Source organism: Carcharhinus amblyrhynchos, chromosome 31, assembly GCF_965287045.1.
Source record: "Carcharhinus amblyrhynchos chromosome 31, sCarAmb.v2.hapA, whole genome shotgun sequence".
In the NCBI taxonomy this organism is placed as follows: domain Eukaryota; kingdom Metazoa; phylum Chordata; class Chondrichthyes; order Carcharhiniformes; family Carcharhinidae; genus Carcharhinus; species Carcharhinus amblyrhynchos.
The window spans coordinates 12,435,298-12,455,189 of NC_137354.1; the positions used below are offsets into that span (position 1 = coordinate 12,435,298).

Sequence of the window (19,892 nt, forward strand, 5' to 3'; positions counted from 1 at the left end):
GTGGGGAGAAGAGCTCTATCTAACAAAAAGTAGTCAATGTGTGAGTAAGCATGGTAGACATGAGAAAAATAGGAGAAATCCCTCATGGTGGAGGAAATGCCAAGGATCAACACAACCCATTTGAATCATAAATGTGGAAAGAGCCTTCAACATTCCAGAAGAAGTGACAGTCTTGGGATCTGTAACACAGTTTGGATCCACTCCAAAGGTAAGATGGTGGGTGTCTAGATTGGGAAAGGAGGATAGAAGCAATGTAATGTTGTATTGTCCCAGTTATGTGTGTAAACATCCACCAAGTCTGATGGTTTGAAAAAGCGTGCCACTAACTAGTGTAATGTCATCCAGGATATGGAATTCTGTTTAAGGGGGAGAACTGTACTCGTTTGTTAATCAAAATTGCCAACTCTAACTTTGCTGTCAATGCTGAAATTAAACAACTGGTCAGGCCATGCTTTACGTAATCTGGTGTGATTGTTAACATGAAGGTCCGTTTCCTGAAGGTGTTATCATCCTTGAGATGTGAAAACACTTGACCAGGCCGCTCAACTCCCTAACATTCCACATTATCAGTCTGATTGAGAGCCCCATACCACCCTGGCCACCTGAGCTAGTCATCCATGTAGAAAGACTTTACAAACGGGTCAGCAAACCGAAAGGAGAAGAGAGCAAGGCCGAGAGGATCCATAACAAAATGTGAATGGCCAAATAGAGGCCCTTGATTACTGTCAACATAAAATTGCTCCCGCTGCCCCCCATACCCTCCACACTGCCGACGAACTAAATAAAACTGTAAGTCAAATCCTAAACTCACCGTTATAAAACAAAACGAGCCTCTGTTAATAAAGCAACTTTGTTAACAAGAGTGTGTGCCCCTGATGTGTAAACTATATTTTGAAAAGTCACTGCATCGTAAGAGGTCTAATGCAGTCAAAGAAGTTAAACGTGCCCTTAGTTTTGAAAACATAAGTGACCAATACAGGCATTCAAGCACAAGATGTGCAAGGCAACACTGAAGGTTTATCTTGGATAACTAGGCTATGCCGAACACTTTTGGGTTAATTCGGGGTAGCCACATATTGTGACCATAACTGAAAGACTCAATCCAAATTCCTCACAGAAGCAGGGATATACAGCATTAAATGACAATGCAGATATAAATCTTAGAAGTCCAGTGCTGTCATTCTTCATAGCTGGAATGCAGTCCGAGAGTAGAGACAAATTCATGTTTAACAGGCCCAACCAGTCAAGAATTTAATATACTTCACTGAAGGAAAGAATCCACCTAGTCTGGCGTGTCAACGAAATGATCTTCTTTGTTGCGTGTGATGAGGGGACAGACAGGTGAATAAGCCTGAAGTTTATTGTGCAGCATGGATCTGGTTAAATGCTGCTCCCCTCTTTGCCAGATCTGCACTCATGTCTGGGTAAATCCTGACTCAGTGGCCTTGGTAGGTGACATTGCAATTCTCCTTTACCCACCGAAGAACCAGCTCCTTCTCCTTTCAGTAATGGAACCATACGACCATGGCTTGTGGGCTTTCCTGAGCAAGGTTTTACTTGAAGGGTACGATGCTATCTGATTTAATCTGGGGATTTGAGGAAAGTCTCCTCGCTCACTATGTCTGTGAACAAAACCAACATAAACTGTTTTGGTTTCTTTGCTGCCTTCTGGTAGTCTAACAGGGTTTTGTCATCTTGACCAGTTTTCCGAGACTGAATTTGAACCCTCAACAACACACTGTCTGTAATCAGTGAAGTCAAGCTTGGACTCTGTGCAGATCCTGTTGCTGTGGTTTGAGAGGGATGTCTTGATGTCAGTAATGGTGTTGGCGTGAGAATCCACAGCTAGATGAATGGTGTCGAGGGAGGACTGAATTGGACTCCATGAGTCTTCCAAATAATTTTTCAGTTCCAGAGCCAAACTTCATTGGGATTTGTTGAGCACAGTGACAAGAATTTTGCTCAGAGTTTCAATCGGCAAAGACATGGGGGAATCTGGTCACCGTCCTAGCTGAAGCAGTCTTGACTGACCTGAGAGTCAGCGGAGCATTGAGTTGAGCTTGAAGAGCATCTCAGCAGACTAGAGCGTGCCATAGATGAGTCCATCTGTGTTCTGTCTAATGTCTTGGCTCCAATAAGAAAGTGACTGAAGACCAATATGGGAAGGTTGGCAACTACCATGGAGACCTTGCCGGATTTGTGCTTGGCCCTGCACTCCATGGCCACACATCCTGATAGGCACTGTTGGGATCTCGGCCACGTGGGATCAAGACACCCTTGACCTCCCTCTAGGTGCCCCATCTCCTGCAGGAGCCTTGCCTAAGCCCTCTAGAACTCAAAGAGAGGATGAGTGTCAGCCAGAAATCCTGCGGACCTCCCCCGAGGACACTCCACAGGTGCAAGTTGTTCAGTGTTTCCTCCCCTCTTTGCTTGTGCCCACACCCACTGCAGCTCTGCAAACCACTGAGGGCATTTCTGTCCCCGAGCAGGAGACCCTTATAAGCTGGGGCCCTCTAGGATTTGGGTCACCATCTGCCAAGGTCATCACAGGCATCAGGATGTAGCAATCAGCTGGCTGCCTCCACCTCTGCTGCAGATGTCAGGGTTCCTTCAAAGCACAGTGGCAGGGTGAGGAAGATTAAAATGTTTTGATGTCACCTTAAAGTGGCCGTCACAGTGAGTAAAGTGCACTTTCTGTAAAGCATTCCATGGGTGTATAAGTAAATGGTCAGATCGATGAAAGCTTTTTTGTTTGAATCTTTGCAATCCTCATATTCTGAGGTTGTCTTTCTTGCAAGGCTTTAGGTTGACAGAGTTATTGTACTAGCAGAACAGTGATGACTACAGCTAAGATCTGACCCTTGTGATCTATCCAGGTGCCAGGGTGAATGCAGGATCAGTCCACTCAGTGATGGTACTACCCTCCCCTCAGAAGTCACAAAATGGCTTGGAGAGCTAAAGGAGATATCTTCTGATGATCAGACATGGTTTTAATCCTCTTAGAACCTTTCAGCTATTTGGGTACCATGGGCATGCCTCCCACATCTCCCATCCACATCAGCGTACCCCTGTCGTTCCCCAGCATCCCCCTGGGCTTCCAGCACCTCCTCATCTTCTTCTTTTGAAGAGGGCTCCTCCTCCCCAGGCCATACTCAGGCACGGTGTCATCTCTCTGCAATGAGATGTTGTGAAGGGTATAGATCATGTGGCAAGGTGAGTCTCCAAACTCTTGTTCCTCCCATTAGCCTCTAAACTCTGCCCCCTGCTCCCTCACCTTCCTTCCAGTCTTCTGGCAATGGGCCCCATCAATGCCTCTGAATTCCAGGGCCTTGCCTCTTTCCACAGTCCCACTGATGCCGCTGAACTTTATGTCCTCCCGAACTCACTCTCACCCTGAACTTTCAAACTCCCCATGAGTTCTCTTGACCTTCCTCAGCCGAGCTCCCTTGACGTGTCTCTTCTCCCCCTCCACGTCCCACAGTTTCCCGAAAGTTCACCTTGAGCTATTGGCCCTCATTGTTTCTGCACTGGCTTCAATTCTACACTCAAGATAAATACAAAGGACTAAAAGACCTTCCTACTGGGACTTTCCAGCCACCCCATCAGTGAGCCCCACCAGTGGCAGGACTGGAAAATCCCACCCTCCATTTCAGGCACCCAGAATGAGGACTTTTCCAATAGGTTTCAGGACCCCAGTCTCGGTGTTAAGTGGGTCTGGAGCCTGCACTGTGGGAAAAATGTCCGTGATTTCGCCTGAGTCTTTAAAACCCATTTAACCACCAATTAAACTCTTGGCCATATGACCTAATGCAGTCTTTTCTTAGCTAATTCTACCTGAAAAAGTTTGACTTTTGAAAGTTTGGAGAGAGTGGAATCGTTTTTTCCCCGGTGTGGGAGGGCTGCCAGTGGCAAAGAAAATTGCTTGTGGTGGGGGGGGGATAATGGTGCATGAGTTATTAAAAAAAACATAAAAAATCTCATCAAAACAGGATACGCTTTTTCTAAACTTAGCTCAGTTTTATGATGTTTGAAGCTATTGAAATTCAGAAATATGGAAAATAAACTTTATGATCATTCTTGATGTCTGAATGCTTAAGTGATGTTGCTAATCACAAATGTTTAAGCACTGTAGTTTGGGATAATTGATGACATTGATGTCAGTAACAGTACTTGTGACTAGTGGTGTGCTTTGCATCGGTGCTGGAACCACAACTTTTCACAGTATACATTAATGATTTGGAAGAAGGAACTGAAGGCACTGTTGCTAAGTTTGCAGATGATACAAAGATACATGGAGGAGTAGGTATATTGAGGAATCAGGGGGTTGCAGAAGGACTTGGACCATTTAGGAGAGTGGGCAAAGAAGTGGCAGATGGTATTACAATGTGGAAAAGTGTGAGGTTATGCACTTTGGGAGGAGAAATAGAGGAGTAGACTATTTTCTAAATGGGGAAATGCTTAGGAAATCAGAAGCATAATGGGACTTGGGCACGCTTGTTCCATATTCTCTTCAAATTAGCGTGCAGGCTCAGTCGATAGTTAGAAAGGCAAATGTAATGTTAGCATTTGTGTCGAGAGGACTAGAATGCAAGAGTAGGGATATACTTCTGAAGGCTCTGGTGGGATCCCATTTGGAGCATTGTGAGCAGTTTTGGGCTCCATATCAAAGAAAGGATGTGCTGGCCTTGGAAAAAGTCCAGAGGAGGTTCACAAGAATGATCCCTGCAATGAGGAGTGTTGTATAAGGAACGGTTGAGGACTCTGGGTTGATATTCATTGGAGTTTAGAAGGATAAGGGGGGATCTTACTGAAATTTACAGGATACTGCGAGATAGAGTACCCTGCAAGATGTTTCCACTAGTAGGAAAAACTAGAACCAGAGGGTGCAACCTTAGGCTGAAGAGATTAACCTTTAAATCAGAGATGAGGAGAAATTTCTTCAATGTGTGGAACTCTTTGCCACAGAAGGCTGTGGAGGCCAAGTCATTGACTGTCTTTAAGATAGAGATAGATAGGTTCTTGATAAATAAGGGGATCAGGGGTTATGGGGAAAAGGCAGGAGAATAGGGATGAGAAAAATATCAGCCATGATGGAATGGCGCAGACGACTCGATAGGCTGAGTGGCTGAATTCTTTTCCTACGTTTTATGGTCTACTTATAATGTTAAGTGATAGCTAAATGATTGCTTTTGACTACAATGATATCAAATTAGTGCAAATTACATGAAACCTTTTAGGTAGGGATGTAAACTTAGTTTTTTGATTGCTGGATTTCTGTTGCTGATCTTCTTCTAGGATTGTACTCATTTTTAAATATGACTACTGTGTGTCTGACGCATTGATATACACATAATGGTGGTAAAGGTTTCTCCAACTTGCTCTGTGGGGGTTTGAGGGTACATGCTTTGATGAGCTATTATTCAGTTCATCATGTTGATAAAGAATCTCTCAGTTCCTTTGTTCAGATTTAATCATCCCTCAGAATGTCAATTTACTGGCAATAATAAGCTGAACAGACTTATTCAGAGAAATCACCTTGACCAAATCGCTCAAAGAATTTTGCTTGCTTTCTTAGCCATTTTCTGTGAAGTCAGTGAGCAGGTTTTTAGCATGCCAACATGATGCAGTAGACTTGGTATGAGGGAATAAATCATGGGACGATAGCATCACGTTCATGTCATATACATTGTTTAAAGTGAGGGAGCTTGCAGAACAGTCACTGTGTCCTCATGATTGATTACTGTATTTATTCACAATAAACTTAAAATGTCACCAACATGAATAATCCTCAGCCTGGTAGCTGTGTGACCACTATGTGATGCAACATTATAAGCACTGCTGATAATGAGATGCGTTCTCTTTCCTGATGTGATGTGCTTTAGCTTCTGCAAGCCTTGCAGGTAATATTTTGAGATTTTACATATGCAGTTGAAATTTCTTAATTTCCTGTACCAAGAAAGTGATCCCTTCATCCATTCAAGTAGGTCTGCAGACTTTGTTGGGAAGAATTAGTGCCTGTAACTGGCATGCACTTCAGTGCTGCTATTCTGCAGAATGGGTTGGCATAAGAGTTTACATTGTAGGAACAAAGCAAGTTGCAGCATACTATAAAGGGCTTTAAAATGGACTGTTTTTCTCCTGACCAAATAATATTATGGTCCAGGGCAGAATAGGAGATCCTTCGGGCCAGTTTGAGACCTTGTTTGAATCATAGCTATGCAGAGATGTTGCGGAGTTTCTGATTAATCCTGGGGCCACGTTTAGTTGCTCTGATGGAAAATCTAATCCATTTCAACACACTTCCCCATCAACAAGAATTGATGTGAAGAGTCATTATACACCTATGTGCAATGAAATTAAAAAAATGTTTCTAATCTAGTTTGATTACTATGCAACTTGAAAAGATTTGACTTGCATAATCCTATAGTGCATTGAATAATTAGAATCATCGTGTATTAACAATACAAAACAATGGTTTGTTTTTACTTAATTATATAATATATAATATATTTTGCACTCTTGCTTATGGCCTGCATAAAACAGTTGTACTACATGTGTAATGAGCGTACACCTTTCCAATTTTCACAGTACAATTGGGTTGCAGTCACACAACATCAACAAATATTTTCTTTCATTGGCTGTTGAGTGGCAATGGTTCTGAATTTGCAGGATTGTAAATGTTGATAATTTGAGCAGTTAAAAGCTTCTGTAATCCTAAAAGGGTTTATAACTGGTGAAGGTGATCTGTAATGATGGCTTGGTACCAACTCCTTCTTAAAAGGGCTTCAAAATGATGGTATCACCAGCCCTTCTAAATATACCATCAGCAGTTATGGTAATCTGCTTTCTGCTGACTTTGAGTTGTTTTTTGAAAAGAAATCTGGAGCAAATCTTTACTTGTGTTGGAGATAAATAATATTTTTGGTACGTCATGCTCACCCATCTTGCTCCATCCTCCCATAGCTACTGCAGCCTGTCTGCAAATGCAATGTGACATCCACCATCCAACCACATCTAGATCGATCCCTTTGCTTGCTTACTGAGCCATTTTCTCTGAAGTCAATGAACAGGCTTTTAACATGTCGATATGTAAAATGTCAATACATATTTATATAACACACACTTAGGTATATTCATGTGTGCTTATGCATTATATAATATCTGTAGCAGAGAAAAGGGCTTTTTGCCCCAACTTGGGTAATGTGTGCGTTTGTGGGCTTATGTATAATTTCTGTGTGGGTATTTATGTCTATGTGGTGTTATATATTCAGCTCATAAGATGAGAAGGGGTATACTATGAATCAAAGAATACATTGGAATCCGGTTTTGATTTCCTTACAAATATAATTGCTACTAACACTATAAATGACATTGAAAAGTGCCAGCATGTTACTAACAAGTAATTGTAAGGAAATTTGTGCAAATTTATCCAGGCTTCTTTTCAAAACAATAAGAAAGTTTGATTCATGAAGGCAGTACCCACTAATGACCGGGTGGTATGTGTAGAAACTTCCTTTTCATGTCATTTTCAATTTCTCAGCTCTGTGGTGCACTATTACTCATTTGGGAAGGCAGCTGGGAGAGGGATTTAGACAACTTAGTCTCAAAGCTTCAGTGATGCAGCTCTGTGTTATGGCCATGTGGAGGGGGTAAAAATAACTCTGCTGTTATTACCACTCCAAGTCTGACCAGAAGAGTTTTGTTTTGCGAAATTAGCAAGAATATGCTTTTCTGATATGGCAGGTGTACCACTGCCCACACTTGCAAATTATAAAAGATTAATCAGATTGGTTTTCTGAGCTTCAACAAAGAATAAGATCAGTTTAATGCCCCTACTTTCTGAATTAAAAAATGTAGGCTAATTGTAACCATTCATTTGTTTCACAAAGTCCCTGTGCCCCCACACACGTACTCAGTAGTACAGATGAGAGGATAACCTAAGGGGTTTTTTATTGTGCAAGAAGATGATAAAACAACCAAAGAAATTTCCAGTTAACTGTCTTTTGGCTAATCTTGATCTACCGATTCCATGTTGCAGCTGTATTGTTCAATTGTCTTCCTGAGCGTGATTGTATGGAGCAGATTTGCGTGTTTTATTTCCAAAAGATCGATTTGAAGTAGATTTCTTTCTTAGGATGGTTACTTTGCAAATCCAGGTGCAATACTTTCAAACGAGGGAGAGGTTTCTTAAAGCTTTTTGCTACAGCATTCTAATCTCTCCTTATGCTGTCTCTGGTTTGCTAAACGGTTCTTAAAAGTCCTACTGGCCACATATTCTAAAGGAATTTTATTACCAATTCACTTGTACTCATTGGTTTGTATAACAGGTAATCACATTTTGATGTGTCATTTTAGAAAAAAAGCTCCCAATGTATGTGGTGAAAGTCAACTGGAGATGGGGTCTTTCACACTCCTCGGGGAGGTCCTCTCTTTTCATCCCACTTGTATGGAATGAAGTTGTATATTCTGGCTGGCTGACAATTGTTAAGAACCCCGCTGATGTGAAATGCAAGGGTATCCCAGAATCCAGAAGGGTAGCTTGAGACATCGTTCTCAGTGGCGCATATTTTCAATTTGGTATACTGCGAGAAAAGATGCAAACCGGGGAGGAACGGTCCTATCGTTTTGTAGTCAATTCGTAAAGAATATTTATTAACTTGAAAGAAAAGCACGTGACAGGAAGGACTATAATACACCACAGCAGTACACTTAACTACACTGATGGCTACAGAGACAGTATCATGTGAAGTTGCCGCTTTGTTCCCAACTACCTAGGTTTCCTGAACTCTGAGATGCTCCTTGCTCCCAAACGCATCCAACATTATATAATTCTATGAGCTAAATCCAGCAGTTGGTTACCACACATAGGATATTCACCATGTTTGAGAAAACCATTTTCAGTTTTAGTGAAGGCATAGGGCTGGACACTCCGACCTTGCCCTGCAGCTGCAATTCCTCAGTCCTCTGCAGTAAATGGAGATTTGGCTGAGTGTCAATTTTTCTGTTCTTGCTGGCAGTGGAGGGAGGGTGGTGTGGGGAGCCTGAAAATTCTGGCCATAGCCTCTTCTGTTTTGGATTTTAATCAGCTCCTTTTCAGCAATACCTTGTTTCTGGGGGAGACTTTTCTGCAGGTCGGTGTGGCTGTCCTGGTAGCTGCTTCTACTGTGTCCGTTTCTCCAGTAATTGTGCAATGGATATATCATCCTTTCCCTTGACCACCCTGGGATCTGGCTTTCATAATATACGTGCCAATTCCCCTTATCTCTCCAATTTGAAGACACCTCTTCTACACACCATTGTTTTTCCCCAGTCTCAAAGGTAAGCACTTGTTTTTCTCGCTGGTGTGCTAATTCACGTATCAGACTACCCCTTCAGACAGCTACATACACCAATCCCCTTTTCATTTTATTACAGTTTCGTTTTTTTAATCATAATATTCCCCAATTCTTAACACAGTCCTCCATTATCTTAATACTATTACAGTTTAATTATTAATCCTCATAACATCTGTAAAACTCCCTGAGAATTGGAGTAAGTAAACAATGCTGAAAGCCCTGCAAAAATACAGAGACCTCTCCATGTCTGAAAGACATTAATATTTTGGTTGGTGGGTCTTTGTCAAGATTAGTATGGCCATATAGGAAAGTTCCTGAAGAAGACTGAGCAATGCAATAGTATAAGTACAGAAACATTAACTACTGTCACAAGAGACATCAAACTGACTTGTCAGTTGTAAACGTATTCTAAAATGGTAAGGGAAAGTATATGGTTGACTGACCCGCTATACATTCCCTGTATTTTCTGTTTCTCTTCTAGATGTTTTAATTTCTAGTAATTTGCAACTTTTCCCCTGAAATAATTAATACCTTTTAGATTTTCCAGTGACTACTTTGTGACCAATTACTGTGGAAATGCACATGTTTTGATATTGATATCCTTTGATATTTGATATGTTTTCTCAAACATACCATTCAGTATTTAATTTTTTCTCTTTTTGACAGCAATTCCATTAAGTTGGTGAATCTACTGTCTATATTTATAAGCACATGGCTAACAGGAGCTGGCTTCATACATTTGGTAAGTATTTGATACAGTTCACTGTCAGACATCATTTGTACCGACAGCTTCTCCAGGAGATGAATTTTCAATAAACATAAATATACCAGATATCTTAATAGCATTTTGCTTGAAATTTTATAATTCATACAGTTGTGTTTAACCTGAAGTCTAGTAAATAACTTTCAATCTGCATGATGTTGGCCAAGTTATTGCTTGGCACCGAGTCCCATTTCTCAGTGTTTAATGCATCTTGATCAAAAAGGACAGTCCAGAGCTATGGCCAAACTATAAATCAACTGCAAAATTATTTCTCAATATATCCCCACTGATGAAATTTTACTGGTAATGATAGTTCGCTGCACCTGTTTATAACAGAGCAGTTGTATCATAGGGCTCAAGTAGTACCATAAAGAGTTTCCAACCATCATCTGAACATTTGAGTGAGATAGCAGTGTTGAAACCCAGTATGTAGATGCTGTTTTGGTGGGACCATGATAAATTTCATGAATATGAAATTGATTCACCGTGGCATTTATTTTGGAGCACATGTGGCTGTGATGTTATCACCATATGTCTATAATCCATAGCTGACTATTAATAAATCAAATATCAATAGGAACACGGGAAGAGCAAGAAGCCAGTCATTCCAGGGAGCCTGCTTCATTACTTTTGCACATTATGGCAGCTCTATATCATTTAAATCTAATTTTCCTGTCCTCACTAAAGGTTAGATTTTAGATTTGGGACATTGAAATACCTCAATAGACTTTGCTCCAAAGGATTCATAGTTAAGAATATACTTTATATTCTTAAGTATGAATCTGTCTTCCTTTGGAGCAAAGTCAATTGAGGTATTTCAATGTCCCAAATCTAAAATTTCTTTGTGTTGAACTTTTCCTGGGTTTTATTGTAACTGGTCCAGATTCCATCCTCTTGTCCACTTCTCCTGGATTTGTTTATGGAGTAGGGGGAATAGTTTTCTATCTATTCTATTCACTGCTTTGAACATCTCAATCAAGGCACAAACTCAATATCCTTGACTCCAGAGAACATAGACCAAATTTACCCAGCATCTCATAACAACTCCGACCTATAGCCCAAGCAACATGCTGATGATTTATTGCTCAGCTGTTCCCAAGAAAAACAAATCATTCTAAAACTTATCACAGCTATGAATAATGTAGCATTATTTCCTCGCTTTTATTCAATATGCCACTAGCCTTTCATCTTCACTTGTTGCACCTGTAAGCTCGGTACAGATAGTACACTACATTCCACCACCCCCCTCCCCTCCTCACCTCTCGTGCCACTTAAGTTATGCTCTCACTTGGAATTCTTATATCTGCAGTTTAGTGCCTTGCAAACAGGATCCATCATTTTTTTATAACCGTTTACGCCTTAATACAGTAAGTAACACAATAATTCATTTAAAGGGATACTGCATTCTGAAATGCTTGTTTGAACAATCTTACTTAATTTGTAAACGCACCACACAGTGCCATGACATAAATAATACCATAGCACATCCATTACAGGTACTATCATTATTACCTTGGCCAGTTTAATCAGGAAGTAAATAAAGAAAATTCTACCTGACATTGGAATGCCCCTCATCATGAATACTAACATTGGGGAGTGGAAAACGGAGTTTGCTGCCAATCATTACTGTCCAGTTGTGAATAATACTGAAAATGATTTGAGTGTTCTTATTTGTTTCTGATTTTCCTCATGTTGTTATTTTAACTCTCCCTATTCTCAAAACATGGTAATCGATTCCAGGTATTCTCTTCAGTCCTCAATACTTCATGCGGTTGGCACTTTGTCAACAGGCTTTCCAATTGCAGAGATTGCTACTGACACAATGGGTGGAGTGATTAACATTTCAAAAATCTGAAAACTGATCCCAACCCACCTTAAACTTCTGGATTTAACAGAGGGGATTGAGAGGATTGTGGGAGGCTAACTTGTGGGGGAGACGGGTGTATGTGTACATGTACCTAGGCATGTATGGGAGGCAATGGCCTAGTGAATATTATCACTAGATTATTGATTCAGAAACTCTGCTAATGTCCTGGGGACCCGGATTTGAATCTCGCCATGGCAGCTGGTGGACTTCGAATTCAATAAAAAAAACCTGGAATTAAGAATCTATCAATGACCATCAAACCGTTGTTAATTGTCGGAAAAGCCCATCTGGTTCACTAATGTCCTTTAGGGAAGGAAATCTGCCATCTTTACCTAGTCTGGCCTACATGTGACTCCAGACCCACAGCAATGTGGTTGACTCTCAAGTGCCCTCAGGCAACTAAGGATGGGCAATAACTGCTGGCCTGCCAGTAATGCCCACGTACCATGAATGAATTTAAAAAATGACTGACTGGAAGATGTACCACAGCAGATTATGGAAGCAGATCTCAGATCAGTGTCAATGACTTCAGAAATCCCATTGTGTGGAAGAGCTTAAATAGAGGCTGCCAGTATCAGAATAGTTACCAAGAAACCAGATACGCAATTTAGAAAAAAAACTTCTTTACCCAGGAGTTGTGAGAATGTGGAACTTGCTATCATTGGGTGTGCTTGAAGTGAAGCATATTGATGCATTTAAGGGGAAGCTGAATAAACATATGAGAGGGAAGGGCAAAGAGGCTTATGGTGAATGACTGATATGAAGAAGGATGGAGGGAGATTCGAGCGGAACATAAATCTGGCAGGAACTATGTTCTATGTATTTTGATATATTGGGAGGGAATTGGCGAAGGAAATTCTTTCAAGCTTGTCAGTCCTTCCGTTTCCCTTGGTCCCCTGCAGCACTTGTGTCTTTAACAGATCTGAAACACAAGCATGAAATGCAGCGTGAGCAGGGCTTTACAGAATGTGGTTCTGCAGATCCCGAATATTCCGTGATGAGGAACAAACAGAAGAGAAGTTATTGGTTGTATTTTCATGGTTTCAAATCAAATAAATCTCTCTCTCAAGAATTCAGAACAGTGTAAGTGTGCCTGTGTTGACACTAGATGGTGCTCAAGCTATATTATTGCTCACTCACTTCTCCGTATCTGTCAAGCTCCTTCCAGCCTCAAGATTCTTAACGACTGTCTTTTCCTTTTGCTGCTCATAGGTGGAGAACTCAGGGGATCCATGGGAAAACTTCCAAAATTCCCAACCACTGACATATTGGGAATGTGTCTACTTACTTATGGTCACAATGTCCACAGTTGGTTATGGAGATGTTTATGCAAGGACAACGCTTGGACGGCTTTTTATGGTCTTCTTCATCCTCGGGGGCTTGGTAAAATATCATCTCTATTTATTGTGATTAATCACTGCAGCCCTGGATCTCCCAAACCTGCTTCAAATGGTAAAATAAAGGCCGAGTGTGCATTCCAAATTTCAATTTCCGTCCCACATCCTGTTATGCAAAGTACAAATGCTGCCACCGACACGTTAAAATGTTTTGGAGAAATTGTAAACTCCCATCGCACTCATTTGATTAAGAAGCTTTTTTTTGCCTTTTTTTGCACCTTTGCCCAGAATCACAAAAGAAAATATCCAAAATCTGACACTGGGTGTATCAGATCCCCGAAGATGTGCTTGGTGCTGCAACTCCTTCTGTAAGGTCACCTCCGCAGTTTACAAATCGACAGACATGTTGACAGCTGCCTGGGCCTGATGGGAAGGTCATTTAATTACAGGTCAGGCTCGGTCACTGTTTACCGAGAAGCCGAGTGATCCATTACACAGGGCGATCCAGTTTCTCGATCTCAGCCATGCAAGTACATATCAAGTGATACTTCTCACACACTTGCCCATTATGTGGTAAGCCACAGAGTATTTGATAAGATGTTCTTTTAAGGTTCTGCTTCAAGCCAGTATTTAATGTTCAGCGAAGCTGCTATATCCTACCTATAAAAGTGGATGTTCACAAACAAATGAAATTTTTTTTTAAACGTACAGTAATGAGCATATTTTAGAGACATCACAAAGGCGCAATTGAGGCTCAGTTTAGAAAGGTTTAGTAACACTGCTCAATATCAGCCCGGAAAGCCTGAGCTGACATTGACTATGTGTCACGTTTCTGGTGATGTTTGGGTTGACGTGGGTCCATGTGTCTCATCTCAGTAATTATCCGAAGATATCTCCAATTGTGGGAGTGGTGATTATTTATTTGAGAAGAGATAATCAGCCCATTCCCACCTTTTTGTAGTTGAGCAGGCATTGGTGATAATCTACGGGAACAGTCGGCATCGGGGAAAAAGGCTAAGAATTGTCCCGATACTTTGGGAAAATACTTATTAAAAAGGACAACAGGTTACATTCATTCCTTCACTACAACATTTCCCTTTTAATTGGTAACACTTTAGCTGTAAAAACCCAGCCAAATTATGGGTTTGTTTTATATTATTACATTTCTCTACCCTTTTTTGGGCTGATCAGGAATATGGGCTGAATACATTTGAGGGATACGGTTTTCCTTCAAAATGCTTGTGAAGAGAAAACTATGGGATGTTTAGGTAGAAAAATGCAATAGGATTGTTGAATTTTCTGAAGGCATTTGACAAGGTACCATTTAAGAGATTTGTCAGGGAAATTATGCCGTTGTTACACAAATGTGAGAGGTTGGTTTTGGGACCACACCATTCTCCAACACCTCTACACAGTAATCCAGATGAGTGGAACTGTTTGCCTCTGGTTCAATTTTTATTTTGGTGTAGCCAGAGAATCACCTGTAACGGCTTCTACCTCTGGAGTCACTAAGGATACATCCTTGGTTCTAAATAATGTCCCTGATAAGTTCATCCCAAAATGTACCAAATTCCACATGTACATGAACAATACCCAGCTCAACCCACCATCACCTCCAATTTCTCACAATGCTTATTCAAGACACAATATTGAATGAGCAGAAATTTCAATCAATTAAATATTGGAAAGACTGAAGCCAATGTATTTGGTCCCAACCACAAACTCCTTCCTTCCCCCTGTCATTGTTGGAGGCTGAAGCAGACTGTTTGCAAGATCAGTGTCCTATTTGACTCAGAACAGAGCTTCTGACCCCATACCCTCTCCATCACCAAGATGACCTACTTTCACCACTCACTTAGCCTCTGGTGGCCTTGTCTTTGGCTGTTAGAACCATGGAAAAGCTACAGCACAGAAGGAGACCATTCGGCCCATCTTGTCCATGCCAGTCGAAAGACATCTGCGTGCTCTTTCTAATCCCACCTTCCTGCACCTGTCCCATAGCCCTGTAGGTGCAGATCCAGGTACTTTTTTAAAAAGAGTTTAGGGTCTCTGCCCCCACCACCAACTCGGGCAGTGAATTCCTGACACCCACTATCCTCTGCGAAATAAAGTTCTTCCTCATGTCCTCTCTACACCTTCTGCCACATATTTTGAATCTATGTCCCCTGATTCTAGAATTCTTCACCAAGGGAAACAATTTTTGTACTGTCCATTTTATCTCTTCCCCATATTTTTGTTCTGGCCCTAAACTCTGGAATCCCCCCTCAAAGCCCACCTCTTCTGACCAAGCCTTTGGTCACCTGTGCCAAGATCTCAAGGATTGGAATCACTTTTGTGTATGATTTACATTCCTGGGAAGCATCTTGGGACATTTTTATAATGTTAATAGTGCATATAAATACAAGTTAATTTAATTAAATTTTGCAATTTCACAATATGTTGGACTGTAATCTCTGAGCTTCCAGCATTGGATTGGGAGGTACTCCAAAGATGCTCAGTGGTTAGCACTGCTGCTGCATGGCGCCAGGGATCTGGGTTCAATGCTGGCCTCCGGTGACACTGTGAAGTCTGCACCTTCACCCGTGTTTTACGTAGGTTTCCTCCCACAGTCCAAGGAGGGGCAGGTTAGGTTGACCGGCCATGGTAAATTAGTGTCAGGAGGATTAGTAGGGTAAATATACTGTGTTACGGGGATAGGTCCTGGATGGAATTGTCATTGGTGCAAATGGCCTACTTCTGCACTGTCGGGATTCTATGAATGTTGTTCATCTCATGGTTTGCTGTGACACCATTACATATTAAAGGAAATGTAGCCACATAGAGCGACCAGTGGGGGAGAGAAAGCAGAAAGCAGAGCTAAATAGATACGTTTTGGATTGAAATTACATGGATAATGTTGTTCATACTTTTTCCATTTAATAAAATGATTTTGGCCAGACGCAGAAGAGAACTGATAATGAAATTGGCTGATGACGTCAAATTCGGGAGGACATGACGGATTACTGGATGAGGATTACTGTGCATGCGGCAAATCTGAAATAGAAGCAAAGTGCTGAAAATACTCAACAGGCCTTGCAGCATCTGTGGAGAGAGAAAGAGTTAGCGTTTCAAGTAGAATATGACTTCCCCACAACAACATAGGGTCATAAGGTGACGTAGGTTAGCAGATCGGATAGATTGATGGCTGAAGCAGTTCCGTGCAAAGAGAAAGGGAGTTACTGTTGGAGGAAAGGACTGTGAAAGGAAGCACATTCTAATTCTAAGACTTTAAACTGAGTGGAAGTGTGACAAGATTTGAATGAAGAATCGCAGGGCCTTTAAAGACTATACAACGAAAGAAAAAGGTGTCTGGGAATAATTGGATTTTGCAGTGACTTGCCAATTTATTCCAAGTTTTGGGTAGTGTTCTGCTTTAGAATTGGAATTGGATTATGTCAAATTCATAAAACATTTGTTAATATTTATATTTGGGCAGTTCAGCTATGTGAAGCTTTAAACAGTGGCACTCAGAAGCCTCAGCACGGATTACAATGAGAAGCCGCTTGCAAATTGCAATTTCTTCAACCTGAATTCCTTGGATTATGCTGTTTAGGATAAGATGTTGACCATTTTATTCTGAATGAGTCCAATAGAAAGAACAGGATGTGGCATCATGATAGCAGTGCATCTATCTTATTCCCATTGTGTCAGTAGGAAAAGTAGAGTTCAGCCCTGCAAATGCAAACAAAAAGTTCAGCAAATTTATTCAACACATAAATTGTTATCCAGGAAAATACTGTAATACTACCAATGCCTCTTTCACAGAGTACATTATTAGGCACGAGGTTTTATTTTTCTGGATTCACCATTGAGATGCTGTCCTGGCATCTGGCAGCATATATTTCCTATTTGCAGCACCATCACACTGTGGAAGCAATATTGGGATCCCAGTATTGCAATGGTGGCTAGGACACACCAGTTGCTTCACATGTCTACTGTGTCCTTAGTTGACCTTGCATCAGAATGTGAGCTTGGCAAATTTCCACCATCTCAGAGTTCCTAGTTCATGGACACATGATGGATTGGGTACACATTTGGGTCAAAGAGCATCTCATCTAGTGGCAGCAGCTCTTAAAGGGCTGCTATTCTCCTAGGAATGTTGGCTTGTTAGAGAGAGAAATGGCTGGAGCAAGTCAGCAAATAAGAATGCAGCTTTGGAGGTGGGTCGGGGAGGCTGATTGATTTTGGAGTACAGAGATTTCCATCAGTGGAAAAACAATGCCAGACCAACCTGGATGAAGTTTGGTGGAAGAGTGCGTGCTGTGTCAATTCCGGCCAGATCCTGGGACCCAGGTAGGAAGAAGTTTGCGAATAAATGTCTTTATGCTTTGCTGAATTTTCTAAACTTGTCCCACATTCCATCTCAGCAGCATTCATTGGAAGCTTGGTGAAGTATCAGAGAGGGATAATGAAACACAATCTGGGGATTGCTCACCTATATTCCAAATAAACTGGCATCCCCAAACCCATGCTTCCCTATATCCACTAAACCTGGCAGCTGTATTTATCAAATTTGTTGCCAAGACCAGGTGGCAGATGTTCAAGGGTTGACATGAGGTAGTCACTTTGACACACACCTCTTTGATTTCTCATTCTGACGTATCTCCCTTCTGTGTATTTGCAGGAAAAGACTGCACAAAAAAAGCAGCACAGATCCATCCACTCCGAGGTGTTAATTTAATGTGTTGTAGAAGGGGGCACTTCATCAATAAATTAGGAACAAATTTGTGGACGTGGCAATAGAGGAGGTGCAAGAGTTGACCAGGAAGTCAGAAAGCTGCAGCACAGAAGAATTTGGGGGTCCCCATCCATAAATCATAAAAGGCTAGCATGCAAGTTCAACAGGCAGTTGGGAAGGGAAATGGAATATCAGCCTTTTGGGAATGGAGTATAAAAATAGGGAATTCTTGCTAAATCTATACAAGGCACTAGTCAGATGGCAACTGGAATATTGTGAACAGTTTTGGTCTCCGTATCTATGAAAAGATATACTGGCATTGGAGGCAGTCCAGAGAAGGTGTGCTAGGTCGATCCCAAGTATGGAGGGATTCTTTATGAGGAGAGGTTGAGTAGGTTGGGCTTGCACTCATTGGAGCTTAGAAGAATGTGAGTCGACCTTGTTGAGACAGATGGGATTCTCATGGGGCTTGACAGAGTAGATGCTGAGAGGTTATTCCCCCTTGTGGAAGAGCCTAGGACTAGAGGGCATAAACTCAAAGGAAGGGGTCACCCATTTAAGGCAGTGATGAGGAGGCATTTCTTCTCTGAGGGTAGTGAATCTCTGGAATTTGTTACCGCAGAGGGCTGTAGAGGCTGTGTCGTTAGGTATGTTCAAGGCTGAGATAGATTTTTAATCACTGAGGGAATTGAGGATTGTGGGGGTAAGATGTAAAAGTGGAGTTGAGGATTATCATAAAAGACTTGATCTCATCGAATTGCAGAGCAGACTCGATGGGCTGAATGGCTTACCTCCACTCCTACATCTTATCGGGAATGCAGTTTGATGGCTCACTATCACATTTCAAGCAACTATTTGGGTGCCCAAGCTGTCAAAGTTTGGGGACATCTGTGAAAATGACTAACACGTCTCTGTGCAATGTGATATGACTGCCTGGCTCAGCGACAGAAACCTGCGGAGACTTTTACTCATCCATGGCCTCCTTTCACATAGTCCTAAACTCAGACACAGGACAGAGTTTTCCAGCACCAGCAGGTGTGCTGGTTTCCCAACCACATTCCAGGCCCAGCCATTTAGGGGAGACAGTGTTCAGGGCCCTACATGCCTCGGTTTGTTAAAAGCCTTGTGAAGAGCAGCTGAATCAGGTGGACTGAGATTTTCCTATCGGCCTGCAGTATCCCAACATTATAGACTATATCACTACCTGGAGGTGAGTATTCCATTGCAGGCTGTGCTTCCAGCCAAAGGCTGTGCTGTAGAAGAATTCCCTGTCTCTCCCTCTCTCCACCCCGTTCAGAGTGACTCTTTGCTCGTCCCATCCTCTTAGAAACAGCTGCAAAACCCAGAAGCCGTCCCAGCTTCAGTTGCCAGCCCCTGAAGCAAAGATTTCGCTCACCATTTCTGTGAAGCTGTATGGAATTAATATGCGGAACTCCTGCATCCTACATTGTCATGATGAATTACATTTTTCTAAACTAGTGTACTAATGTATTGTGAGAGCGCATTGGGATGGGAAAGATTAAAAGTGATATCATGAATCTTGGTGCAAGGTTCAGGGCAAAGGTGAAAAGCCAGATTTTTGGCAAGGTATTGCAAAACATATAGAAGACTGTTGCATAGTGAATGGCTCAGACTCTTAACTAGAAAGACAGCCTTTTGCAGCATTAAGACTCTTGCTGAATTTTCTGCAAATATCTACTTGATCCCATTAGGGCATCTTTCAGCCATTGGTTGGTGCTAGTTTTTTCCTTAATTTGTTGTGTAGAAAGTTTGTAAGGGCCAGCAGAATGTAGAACTCAGGCCTTACTAAAAGATTTCCTACCACCCCCACCTCACCTTCCCCAATCAGTTTTAACATCTGGGCAGTTTGCTC

At 41.6% G+C, this 19,892-nt stretch overlaps 1 protein-coding gene across 11 annotated transcripts in view; it reads left to right on the forward strand.

The window, feature by feature from the left end:
• Nucleotides 1-19,892, forward strand: part of kcnma1a (potassium large conductance calcium-activated channel, subfamily M, alpha member 1a) — a 754,381-nt gene that overhangs the window by 522,156 nt on the left and 212,333 nt on the right. For all 11 annotated transcript variants that reach the window (XM_080215698.1, XM_080215701.1, XM_080215700.1 and 8 more), the window contains 2 exons: nt 10,002-10,077; nt 13,178-13,348. In XM_080215698.1, coding sequence (XP_080071824.1) covers nt 10,002-10,077; nt 13,178-13,348 — 247 coding nt within the window. The remainder of the gene's footprint in view (nt 1-10,001; nt 10,078-13,177; nt 13,349-19,892) is intronic.